The following is a 13962-nucleotide window of genomic DNA, read 5'->3' on the forward strand; positions in this document are numbered from 1 at the left end:
GCTTATAACTTGAGCACGATGGACCACAAAATAGAGCAGGAAACCCCAGTGGAGCCTGGTGGACTTTGCGAACGGGTGAGGAAAAGGCATTGAGAATTCAAGGACACCAAGGACAGGGTGAAGAGGAGAAAATGCAGAGAAAGAGACTCTCAGAAATCAAACATCCCCTCAATATTCAGCTGAGTACCTGAGTATACATGTGGGCAAACTATCCAAGGCTAGGGAAGGGACTGCAGAAAAGGATTAGAGATAAAATGTCTGGTACTCATACAATACAAGATTGGAAGACCTCTAGGTTCACAAAGGGTGTTGCTCAGCAGTGAAGAACTATCCCTAGACTGAGCACTACCCCAGACATACCTAACACGATGTAAAAGCAAGATCTAAAAGGATCTAGCCATTTTTGAGGGATTTAACTGCACCCTAAAATAAAGCTCAAGAATATTAACAGGAGAGGAAAAATTTTCTCCACCCAAAGATGTAAAATGTATAATATGTGGCATTGAGTTTAAAAAAAAAAAAAAAAACAGATCAAATATTCAAAGAAGCAGTAATCAACCATCCCCCAGGACTTGGCTGGGATTCATTCTTTAGGAAAATTTTCAGCCAGATTTATCTCCCAAGCCTCACACTTTGATCATCCGGGTCACTGCCAATTTACAGGCCTCACCAGTCACCTCTCCCACATTGTTCTGATAATTCCTTCTTCCTGACCCAACCACCAAGTCTCTTCTCCCCTCCAACCCAAACATCTCTATGGCGAACAAATAACACTACATCTTCATCCACTACAATGAACATTCCATCCATCTTATGTCAGTAGCCTGATTCTCTCCTGTGGACACCTTGTCCCGTATCCTCTCACGTAGCCTCTGCCTTTTTCTCCCACATGTGGGCTAACTCAGGGTTTGGAAAACAACTCAAAATCATACTCACTCCATATTTACTTCCAAGACCATTATTCCCCTACTCTTTTGTGAAAAACTCTACTTTTTTTTTGTACACATAGTATCCACTAGGCCATCTTTGGAGAAGGCAATGGCATCCCACTCCAATACTCTTGCCTGGAAAATCCCATGGACGGAGGAACCTAGTAGGCTGCAGTCCATGGGGTCGCGAAGAGTTGGACACGACTGAGCAGCTTCCCTTTCACTTTTCACTTTCATGCATTGGAGAAGGAAATGGCAACCCACTCCACTGTTCTTGCCTGGAGAATCCCAGGGACAGGGGAGCCTGGTGGGCTGCCGTCTATGGGGTCACACGGAGTCGGACACAACTGAAGTGACTTAGCAGCAGCAGGCTATCTTTAATCCTGGTTCAGATCATCAAATAATGGCATCTTTTATGAAGGGTTTGAAGCTGGATCTCTAGCACCAAAAATAGTGCCAAACACAGAGTGAAGGCCTCAGAAAGTATTGTTGAATGCAAGCCTAAATGAGATTCTAAAAGATATTCCAACAATATACTCCTCTGCGTTTACGGTATGGACCATTACAAGGCTACTTGCAGGAACCATATCACTTCAATCCTTCACTTATCACTGCAATTGGACTGGGTTTATGTTGATTATTATTCCCAAATACTGCTTCACCTGCCAAGAAACTGAGGGTCTGTTCAGTACGTCAGTGAATGATTCTATAATAAATCTTTTTGTAGACTATCTTTCCTAAAAAACTATCTCAGAGATTATTTCTTAGGAAAATGTTGCCTCCTCTATGGAACTTGCGTACTCCTCAATTCTGTCATTATAATATTCTGTTTCCTTTTCTCTTTCCTTTCTTTGAAGCTTAGAGAATGGTATCCAGCTCAATCCTATCAACTGTATTGTCCCTTCTTATTAGCATATTTACAATCCCCTTTCTCCTGTGTATTTTCAATTTTCTATTGTTACATGTATCTTTTGCAAAAAGCTTTAAAATGAATGATTAAATGTCATCAATATCCACTCTAACCACTAAAATGGAAAGAAAATATTACTCACTCTGTATGCTTGGCCAATACCACCATTATCAGCAATGTTTTCTCCCAGTGTATTAATTCCATTGAGCTGTTAAAAAAAAAAAACAAAACACACACACTTAAGATCCTTAACTATGTCTGGATTGTTAAGAAAACATCAGTAATTCACTTAAGGTTGAATACAACTTTTGAAGAGAATGCTGATGACATACATGCTGTCCATTCGCTAGGTCCCAGGAGAAGTTCCCATACTGGTACACCATGCACTGGGACAGGTCTTTAAAATTATTTGCAGACTGTTGAGTCCACCAGTCAACAAGGTCTCCATCCTTGTTAAAATTTCTGCCTGGAATATATATTTATCTAAGTAAAATGAGAACTCATTACATCAAGAGTTGCAATAAGATATCTTTAATTCAAAGTGCAAGGACTGAAATACCAAGTATGCAAGAGAACATTAACCTGGACAGATGAGTAGATAATCTGTTCTGCTTTCTCATCTAGGGTTGATAAAAACCAGACCATGTGGGCTGTCTATGCTCATATGCCCTAGTATTAATCCAGATTAATCCAATTTTACCCACTTGGTTGTTGATGTCTCAGCCAAGGCCACCAGATAAATACTCCTGAAATCATGACTTGTTTCTGTTGGATGATTTTTGCCTGAACCAAATCTGTTCACTTTGATATTTTGAGATTTTTAAAGAGGTCAGTATTTCACTATGGCATTCATTTCCTATCTCAAACCCTTCATTAGTAATTGTGGACTCATAGTTTTGCCCTACTTCAAGCACGAACAAAAAGTCATCTTTCTCTTGGGGCTTTCTTGCTGATCCTAACTACATTGATCTTTCTCCTTCTTGAGCTTCAGCAGCATTTATATACATTATAGGTTTGACACTTGATTTTGTCATCTTTTAAACAGTTATCTATGATGTAGTGAACAAGGTAAGGGCTATAAAAACAGACTACTTGAACCCATATCCTGGTTCCACCAATTCCCAGTTTTGTAACTTTGACCAAGTCTTATGTGTCTCTATACTTTTCTGTTTGAAACGTGGAAATAGTATTACTATCTACTTGTGAAGATTGCTATATAGTTTAATTGAGTTAACAGACCCTTAGTATATCCCTCCTGTCTCCTTTTCTTCCTCTGACTCTTTGAAGTTAGATTAAGGCTTAATTATTTTCTCTCTACTGTTCTTATTTTCTTTCCAATTGTGAACTGATCTTTGTTACAGCTTCAACTCCTACCTCTTTACATATCTCATGTCTTTACTTCTATTCCTCTCAAATTTCATTGAAACTCTAAATCTATGTTGCTCTTTGGGGCAGCATGTAAACATTTAATTTCCTACTGTTTGCAAGGCTGTGAACTAAGTAGTAGATGTGAGATGCAGTAAAAAAAAAAAAAAAAAAAGTCTTTGATTACAGGAAGTTTAAAAGTCCTGAGGGTACCTTACTTTCTGAGCTTACATCTAATTTTAAGATATGGACTCTACCCTCTAAAATTCTGGAGAGATAAGACATAATCATGAAATGAGAACAAACATTATCATTGATGTTGACAAATATCAGTGTTTTCTCAATGTGGATATTGTTTTATTCTGTCAGAGTAAAAAGCACACTTGCTAAACCTCACTATTAGAAAATTCTGATCTTCTAAAGCAACAATTTAAAAGGAACATTAAAAGTGCAGTGATTGTTAGGCTAATGATACACTGATGAATAAATGTGTTTTATATCGATACATTATTATAACTCTTAATTAGGTTTACTAGGGTATATCTCAGGCAAATAAAAGCATCAGTTGTACTTTACCATTGTCATCGAAGCCATGGGTGATTTCGTGTCCTATGACCATGCCAATGCCCCCATAGTTCAATGACTTAGGCTGCTGGGCACTGAAAAAGGGTGGCTGCAGAATGCCAGCTGGGAAGACTATAAGCAAAGAAGATGGTTAAAGATCGCTTGTAGTTTTTTTTTCTGTAATGACTGGCATTGGATTGGCTGTTTGCCTGCTAAGCTGCTTTCCAGTATGTCAGTTTCACTTAATTGTATACAAAAATCTTCTGTGACAGAAACAAATGCAGGTCATCTATTGTTTTTTTTTTTTAAAAAGGATATTAAGATGCTGTTATTTCTTTATATTTTATTTTATTTATTTTGGGTGCACCGCCAAGGCAAGCGGGATCTTAGTTCCCCAACCAGGGATCGAACCCATGCTCCCTATAGTGAAAGATCAGATTCTTAACCACTGGGCCACCAGGGAAGTCCCCAGGTCATCATTTATTGTTGATGACAGTAAAGAGTTTATCCCAGAATGCATCATATCTGTGATTTATAATTACAACTGACTGTATAACATCCGTTAAGATTGTTTTCATGCTATAAGGAATTTAGAGCAAGGGAAAATTATCATCTCATTCAGAAGGTCTTTCCACTGCAAATATTTGGGAGAAACATTTAATAACAGAAGTATTGTTTTTAACATGTCTAACAGTTTATCCATCTTCAATAGCTTAGTAAATAAACAGAGACAATCAAAAGTACCCCCTAATCACATAATCTCTTTAAATTTTCATCAAGGCATGTGACTATTTATTTATTTATGGTTGTTTAGTCCTTCATTTTTCATGTCTTCCTCAAAGCACCTCAAGTATTAGCTCTTTGAGAGCATAGATTTGTTTGCACATACATGTATTTGTTTATTTGTTTTTGAGTCCATTTGAATTTTTAATTATCTCTAGCACCTTAAATTGGATAGTGCCTAGAACATAACAGGTACTCAGGAAATGTGCTGAATAAATCAATAACTGATGAATGAATGAGTGAATTTTGTACAGTTTCCTAAAGACTTGTAAATAAATGAATTGTGATTTTTATATCTACCCTGACATCTGTCTTAACTAGCTAATTTTCTATACTTAGACATTTCATACTGTTTAAATTTCATGTGTCACACATCAAACTCCTCATTTCCCTTCTAAACCATCTGAGTTTATTATTTCTGCTAATAGCATGTGAAGAGTCTCAATCACCCAAAGTGAACATTTTTCTGTTTATCTTTCATGTCTCCTTTCTTTCTACAAAGTCCTTACATGATCTAGTATGGAAAACATCAGGTCCTGTGCCTTCTTTCCAGAAGCATTTCTTCTGTTTATCTCCTCCTATCAGTCCTACTGGCCACCTTCTGAGTTCATGCTCTCATTTCTTACATGAAGAATTACTTAATTTCCTAATTGGCTTTCTTAGGTCTTCTTACTTCCAGTCTCCCCCAACTTCAGTCTATCCTAAATCTACTCTATCCTGCCTGCCAATTAAAGTGCCACTGTGGTCATTATCACTATCCTGCTAAAACACCTTGGATGGCTTCTCATTTTTCCCTAACTAAAGACAGCATATTCTTCCTGGCCTTTGTCTCTATGGTGTTCTACTTCTCCACCTCCCCTATGCCCTTCCCTTCCCTCATAACATTCATAGTTTTGAGATTTTATCTTTCACATTGTAAAATTCTAGTATCCACTGAAGTATTATGTTCTGTAAGCAAAAATAAAAAATCATTAGTATCAACATCTGCTACATGTAAAGGCCTGGGCTATTGCTGCATGGAACATTAAGAGCACAAAACAAAGGCCCTTATTTTAAGAAATATAAGACCTAGTTAATACAGAGTAGCAAACATTGTTTTTTGTCATTCAGCTGGTGTGAGTATGACCTTAACTTGTAAGTGTTTCAGGGCTAAATACGAGCTATTTACAGAGGAGACTTTAAAATATACACTGGGCAATTTAAGTGCTCGTTAGATCTTTAAAAAATATCTGGAAAGTTGTCTTAACAATCAAAATGACTAAGTTAAAAAAAACACACAAAATTTTTGTCCTTGGAGAATTCTGATGAACATTATACGTCACATGTAGCTGCCTGAGCTATCAACGGTGCCAAGAAATTATTTTTAGCTTGAAGTATAAAAATTATGTGCAGTACTTTATTAACTTAAAGTGAGGACTATCTCCCACACTATGTACTTTGATTAAAATCCATCCATTATATAAAATGCTCTTATGAAACACACTATTAAGACTAAACATTAACTATAAAGATCCTCCTGCTTTAATTATACCCTGATATACATTTTTCAGGCAAGTGATAAGATTTTTATGGCTCATATTAAATACTAGTCTTCAAGTTCAACTTTGCAAATCATGATTTCTCCTTTTACTCTGTCAGCTAAATATTTATGAGGATTTTACTGATTAGTCTTATCATTGTTACTAGTAGACATCACAACTGTTGATAATTACCAACTGCTTAGTTGTGCATTTTTTATGTTCATGATTGTCAACAAGTTAGTTAGTTAAATACACCATTGTTCCATGAAACAAAAGACAGTGTTTCTCCTCACGCCTATCCCCTCACTTCCCTGGTTTATTTTTTTAAGGCTGCAAGCAACTCAATTTTAGAATCTTTGATATAAAGCTCAGAGTGCAATCAGATAAAATCAATTTTGGTGGAAAAGTTAAACATTGTTTTTATATTAAATGAAATAGCAACCTGTTTGGAAAAATTTACTCTTAATTCTCAAGTCTGAAAATAAGAATCCTAATGACACCACTCTTATGGCAGAAAGTGAAGAGGAACTAAAAAGCTTCTTGATGAAAGTGAAAGAGGATAGTGAAAAAGTTGGCTTAAAGCTCAACATTCAGAAAACGAAGATCATGGCATCCGGTCCCACCACTTCATGGGAAATAGATGGGAAAACAGTGGAAACAGTGTCAGACTTTATTTTTCTGGGCTCCAAAATCACTGCAGATAGTGATTGCAGCCATGAAATTAAAAAAGATGCTTACTCCTTAGAAGGAAAGTTATGACCAACCTAGATAGTATATTCAAAAGCAGAGATATTACTTTGCCAACAAAGGTCCGTCTAGTCAAGGCTATGGTTTTTCCAGTGGTCACGTATGGATGTGAGAGTTGAGCTGTGAAGAAAGCTGAGCCCCAAAGAATTGATGCTTTTGAACTGTGGTGTTGGAGAAGACTCTTGAGAGTTCTTTGGACTGCAAGGAGATCCAACCAGTCCATTCTAAAGGAGATCAGTCCTGGGTGTTCATTGGAAGGACTGATGCTGAAGCTGCAACTCCAGTACTTTGGCCAGCTCATGCAAAGAGTTGACTCATTGGAAAAGACCCTGATGCTGGGAGGGATTGGGGGCAGGAGGAGAAGGGGACGACAGAGGATGAGATGGCTGGATGGCATCACCAACTTGACAGACATGAGTTTGAGTAAACTCAGGGAGTTGGTGATGGACAGGAAGGTCTGGTGTGCTGTGATTCATGGGGTCGCAAAGAGTCGGACACAACTGAGTGACTGAACTCAACTGAAGGATGAGTAAGATAATTTTACAAAGTTTAATTATGTCAAAGTAGTCATAGATCACCCAGGCTAAATACACTATAAATTACTTATAAATTACCTAAAATTGGAAAAGAATTTTGTTGTTATTGAAAAAGGAGAATGCAGCAGTAGTAAGACTTCTCAAATGACTTGTCATTTCCTTGGATAAGACTTGAAAGTTTAATAAGATGATTGCATAGTGCCTGAAACTTACAGAGAAACACTTGACAAAACATTCAAGTGCAGCTTTTCTAATAACATGAAAGGTCCCTAAAGCTCTATGGTACAATTACACAAGGAAGAGGAACAAGTGAATTTACCGCTTTCAGCATGTCTTCCTGTCCTGAAAGTTGACTTTTTGTTTTTGAGAAGGGGCAAGGGTAATGGCACCCCACTCCAGTACTCTTTTGCCTGGAAAATCCCATGGACAGAGGAGCCTGGTAGGCTGCAGTCCATGGGGTCGCTAAGAGTCAGACACAACTGAGCGACTTCACCTTCACTTTTCACTTCCATGCATTGGAGAAGGAAATGGCAACCCACTCCAGTGTTCTTGTCTGGAGAATCCCAGGGACAGGGGAGCCTGGTGGGCTGCCATCTATGGGGTCGCACAGAGTCGGACACGACTGACGCGACTTAGCAGCAACAAGTGTGCATAAAAATTGGAATGTAGCCTACATGTGTGAGTTATGACAAAAAGTGGTGGGAACTGAATTAAAAAGTAGAAATTATTAATTTGAATAACTCCCTATATAATAATAAAACAAGTTCTTTTTTCACCATAACATAAAAAGATCAATCCTGCAAGAAATTGCATGTGATATAGATTAGGGGATTTGTGTGAAGGTGGGAGGGTCATTTATGAGACATGTTATTCTATACCAGTTCTAATTCTGTGATGCACATGATATAAAATCCATTAAAAGAGTGTTGCAAAAGCTGTATATCTAGGTATGGATGGACATGGATAGGCATACAAATACACTTTTATGAAGAAGAAAGTGAGAGATCAGGATCTTCAATTGTTTTTAGTTAAGACAATCCCCATTTTGGAGATTTAAATGAATTGTCAAGGAGAAAATGTACACGTCAAAGCGTTCTCATGCATGACACTTTCCCTTTCTCTGAACTGCTGTTATTAGCAGACAAGCATATGAAAAGAGGTTAGCAATTTTTCAGATTTCTTATTTCCATCAGAGGAATTTATATTAAGCATCTTTAAGAGGTCTTTCTTATACATTAAGAATGCTTATTACAGCCAATTCTTGATTATTCAGATGATAATTGTCTGCTTTGTGAGATGTCAGGCCACTTTTAACTTCTTTTTCCTTTTGCTGTAGCTTGTTTGGTTTGAGAGTATTAAATTCAAAATGAGAACATACCCAGGTCTTCTCTGCTCAGGGAATCTCTGAGGCAGACCAATTTTGAGCCAGCTTCAGGAACAAGGGGTAATTTAGAGACAAACGAAGTCTGTCTTGACCTGCTCTAGAGGACTGAGAGGATGAACATGCCAGAGTGGTCTTCTTGGGAATGCTTCAGCACTAGGTCTGATAGGATCCTGAGCTGGATTAGAAAGCAGTATCCTTTAGTCTGCCCTAATGCACAACTGAAGTTGAGGCTGCCTCACTTTGCCTTGGGAATACTTTAAAAGTCAATTATCCTATTTAGTCTAAGTCTTAAATGAATGAGAGGCTTCCCAGATAGCTCAATAGTAAAGAATCCACCTGCCAAGCAGGAGATGTGGGTTCAATCCCTGGGTTGGGAAGATCCCCTGGAGAAGGAAATGGCAACCCACTCCAGTATTCTTGCCTGGAGAATCCCATGGACAAAGGGGCCTGGCAGGTTATAGTCCATGGGGTTGCAAAGGGTTGGACATGACTTAGTGACTAAACAGCAGCAGCAGCAGAATGAACTAGACTTTACACCGATAGAACTACTGAATATCAAAGAGGTCTTCAAAGTAAAGACTCTCCAGAGAAAAAGCAAAGGTCTTTAATGATAAAAGAGTTTCCCTGGTGGCTCAGATGGTAAAGAATCTGCCTGTAAGGCAGAAGAACTGGGTTCAATGTCTGGGTCAGGAAAATCCCCTAGAAAAGGGAATAGCTACCTACTCCAGTACTCTTGCCTAGAGAATTCCATGGAAAGAGGAGCCTGGCAGGCTACAGTCCATGTGGTCACAAACAGTTGGACGCGACTGAGCAACTTTCAGGAAAAGGTCTGAATGGTTTCTAGAAATACTTTACAAAGGACAGACTGCACGGGTTCTCAGTTTTAGACAGGCTCTGACCTAGGTTCAGGTAATTATTTTACTAGCTGGGAGATGTATCAGACTAGTTTTAAAAGCAATGCTAAGAAGTATCATCAAACTTTACCTTCCCACTTGATTTCTGACTACACTTAGAAATGAAGGGCTGGACTGAACAAACCTGGAGAAGCTGGCTATACTGTTTAGAATACTTCCACTGAAGTACTAAATCAGTTGGTTGTCTTTCTTCATACTAAAACCCTTGGGGCAGGGAGAAATGTCTCTATTTGTAAGATACTTAAGAGAGAGCTTCAAGATGTCAAGGTATTCCCAGGAAGAGAAAAAATATATCTTTGTTTTATTAAGTCATTTCATTATTCATAGTATTATTCACTGAGGTATTAATTTCTATGCCTATTTATGTGATATTACTACTAGTGAACATAAATTTTGGGGGGAACAAAAGTGGTTGCTGCTGCTGCTGCTGCGTCACTTCAGTCGTGTCCGACTCTGTGCGACCCCATAGACGGCAGCCCACCAGGCTCCCCCGTCCCTGGGATTCTCCAGGCAAGAACACTGGAGTGGGTTGCCATTTGTGGTTAAGTAAACACAATTCCACATGGTTCAACCTAGTAAAACCGACTTTGCAACTTTCTGAGCCTCTCTCTTGGAACCTTCTAGGAAAAAACAATAATACAGAGCAGGATCATCTCTACCAATGCCTGCATGCAGAACTGAGAAAAAAATTGGATTTCTGAAACTTTGGTTCTTGAAACTTAAACCACTTAAGATGCTGATGCTTAGAAAGTCCTAAAGTTAATATAACTTTATGGAGATATAAGGGAATTTTTTTAAAAAGCAGTTTGAAATAAAAGTACTTAGCAATAAGATAAACCATTTAGCTATAAATGAGAATGTTATAAAAGAAACAAAACCACTTAATGTGACTTATACTGATTTAAATTTTGCTATTATAGTGAAAAGAGGTACATGGATACATTTACTTCCAAGGAGGATATTCAATAAATCAGTAACTCAGCCTCAACAGTGCTTTTATAGGGAATATAATAAATTGGTCATGCAAAGCACTAAAGCGTGGGACCAACAGAGAAATATTATACAATTATTTAAGAACAGACCTTACCTATCTGATTTCTGCCTGACGAGTAAAATGCATTGACTACAGCTGCTCCGCTTATCCACCTATAGAAAACATAAGAACTTGTTACAAAAGATACTAAATGATCTGATTCAATCTGTTCACAACCATAAAAGCATTACCACTATTCCAAGATGAATTTTAATTTTCTGTTTGAAATATGATCAACAAATTAAAATTAATTCACTAGATGAAAGCATTCATTTAAAAATATTTCCACTTCTTGAAAAATGAGACTGTACACAGGTCTGCAATCTGTTATTTAATTTGCATAAATTTTTAATGATGGCATCTCACAGTGCAAAATCCATTCTAACGGATCTCTTTGGAAACTGCAATGGATTAAAATTATATTGAAATTTATTTACTTCTGTGTTCCTGATACTAGGTGACTATGCCAACAATTCTGGAACAGTTGACAGAATATAGAAATAATGCTAAAATTTCAATTCAGCAAATTTCAGGTTGCTAAAAGTACATTTAAACTTTTTAAATTCTTGGTTTACAAAGAGCCTTTTTGGGGACTAAGAGATCCCCTTGACAGGTATTTAGCTTTGGGTAGTGTGCCTACTCTGATTATTGTCACTTAAAATTTTTTTTAAAAAATACGACAGATAAGTGAGCAAAGGTATATTTTTGTATAATGACTGCAAAATGAAATCCAGGTGATTCTTAAATAAATCTGTCTGTCTGTATATGCCATGAATTAGGCTCTATTCTGGACCTAGAGATTTTATAAAATACAATCTTGACTTCAGAAGACCCTAGTTGAGGAGATGATAAAGAATCATAAATAGCTTATACAAGAGTGAGTGAGAACAAAACCAACAATCCAGTTCCCCAAACAACAATCTGAGAGCAGCAGTAAGGTAAAGGATGGAGCCAGTGTTCCCATGTCTTTCTGCTTTTGTGCAACAGGAGTAATATTGTCTTGATAGGCTGTATTCTTATATACTCATTAATAGACACATATCCTTATATTGAAAGTGTCAGTTGAAAAATTGACACTACTTGAATTCTGATACCTTATTAAATGTCAGCACACATACACACACACACTCAAAACAACCAAATATTGTTATCTAATGGCCGCATAGTTACCCCACTTTTAGGGCAACAATTCAAGTGAAAATTATTATCCTACTCATGAAATGAGTTTACAGTAATTAGCACAATGAGGTTCAATCCGAACTGTTTCCAGACCCTGCTTTGCAAGGTAAGCAGTCCAAAGTCAGCTGCCCGAATCAGCATTTTAGTTAAAACTTTAGTAACTACTCTGGGATATCAGATGTAAGTCCTATTTTGATCTATTAAAAGTAACTCAGACAGGGTAACATATAACAACTGTTGGATAAATTCTAATTAAGCATGAGTTTAACCTCCAATAACAAGACTAAGACATTCATATGAAGGATATATGACTTAAAAAAAAATTCAGATAGATTTTCTGCAGATAAAAAAAATTCAGATAGAATTTCTGGGAATTTTTCTTTAGGAAGAAAATATAAGTTTGAAGATGGAGGGTTTGGGTTGGGGGATGGTCAATCAATGTGTTTCTTCTTTAGTTTGATTTTGTTGTTTCAAATAGAGAAAAACATTTTCAAACAGGATGGTATGACCAATATTTCAGTCCTCCCTAATTTCACCACAGCTGAGTCATCAATATTTCAATTTCTTGCAGGTTGATGATTATAAGCATACAATTTTATTTATTTTAATTAAACTTGACTTGCTTCCCACGTGCTTTGTAGTGACTCACAAAAAAAAACACGTATTTGTAAACCCAGGGATGTTAAGACTAAAATCTTGATATCAGAAGCTACATAGGAAAAGTTGATTTTGTGTGACCCAAAAGTATTATGAAAGAAAATATATAAATAAAACTCATGATCAGGAAAAATGATGCATTAGGACTATGTTTAAATAAATTCACACAGAACAACAAGACTCACGTAAGGTTCAAGGCTATCTGGCAGGAGCAGAAAATAGGAAGCATGCCCACCCCACCCGTGAGGAGAAACACTGCTCCTCGTGGTGACTTTAGAGGTATTTCTGCTGTGTCACCAACATTCTGAAAGTGTAAGACAGCAAAACTTGCCACCCACAAAAAATCTCTTTGGCATGAAGATAATTTTGAGATGAAAACAAATCTCCCAAAAGACTTAGGAAGAAACTTTGACCTGCCCCATAACTGCCTAAAAAAATTTAGATAGAGGAGGCCTGTTCCTGAAAAAGAGCCATCGCCAGAGGGATCTTCAGGGAATATGGGCCAGATGTGGTGGGGGAGCTATTCAGAGCCTAGAGAACAGAGTCCACTCTGTATCTCATTGTGACAGCATGATGCACTGAATAAGCGTTTGCCAAACATTTGATTTTCCATCTTCATGTGAATTGCCTTCCTCCCCTTTGAGGCCCCAAACCACTATTCCCAACATCCTCTTTTGTCTTTAGCTGAAGATGGTATTTAGGGTTAGGGGTTCAGCCTTGGCAAGTTACTCAGTTTTCCTGGGTCTCTCTTGTGTATACATGGTATTAAACCTTGATTTTTCTCCTGTTAATCTGTCTCATGTCAATTTAATCCATAGACCAGCCAGAAGATCCTGGAAGGGTAGAAGAAAATTTCTTCCTCCCTGATAATAGCCAACATAACAGATTTTATGCATAAATAGCTTATACTTATTAGAATTTCAATTGTTTAAAAATTACTTTAACATATTTCTAGGCCTCAGTTGTTCAGTTCTGAACTTCTGATTTAGTGCTAATATACTCTGCATGGACATTAGTGGGTAATCACAGATAATATACAAACTGTTGGTTTTGCACTCAGGCACAGTACTAATAATGAAACACAAAAGGTGCCAATTCAACATGTTTTCTTTTTTAAATTAGTATATTAGAGAGGAATAGAACTAGATACAGGAATCTGATGTTGCAGATAGCAACAGATCTCAAAAGTTGGACATAGATGAATGGAGTTTATATTATCCATCTCATATTTATTGCTTTTGTAAAAATAAATGTCCCACCTGTTGTTTTAATGATTTTTTTTCTGCTCTTCTGTTTAAAATTGTACTTTGATCAATGTTTGTAACTTCTTAGCAGGGAAAATTTTACATATTAAAATGTCCACTGTGAATTACACCTTCAAGAAAATAGGTAGCTATTTATGACCACAGAACACTCATATAAAATTAGAATCATGGTGGTT

At 37.2% G+C, this 13962-nt stretch overlaps 1 protein-coding gene across 6 annotated transcripts in view; it reads right to left on the bottom strand.

Annotated features, from left to right (window-relative positions):
- Positions 1–13962, bottom strand: part of MME (membrane metalloendopeptidase) — a 117581-nt gene that overhangs the window by 15574 nt on the left and 88045 nt on the right. For all 6 annotated transcript variants that reach the window (XM_025289508.3, XM_025289510.3, XM_025289509.3 and 3 more), the window contains 4 exons: positions 10740–10798; positions 3781–3900; positions 2172–2305; positions 1982–2047 (listed from right to left, as the gene is read on the bottom strand). In XM_025289508.3, coding sequence (XP_025145293.3) covers positions 1982–2047; positions 2172–2305; positions 3781–3900; positions 10740–10798 — 379 coding nt within the window. The remainder of the gene's footprint in view (positions 1–1981; positions 2048–2171; positions 2306–3780; positions 3901–10739; positions 10799–13962) is intronic.

The sequence above is a fragment of the Bubalus bubalis genome, chromosome 1 (genome assembly GCF_019923935.1).
Source record: "Bubalus bubalis isolate 160015118507 breed Murrah chromosome 1, NDDB_SH_1, whole genome shotgun sequence".
NCBI lineage: Eukaryota > Metazoa > Chordata > Mammalia > Artiodactyla > Bovidae > Bubalus > Bubalus bubalis.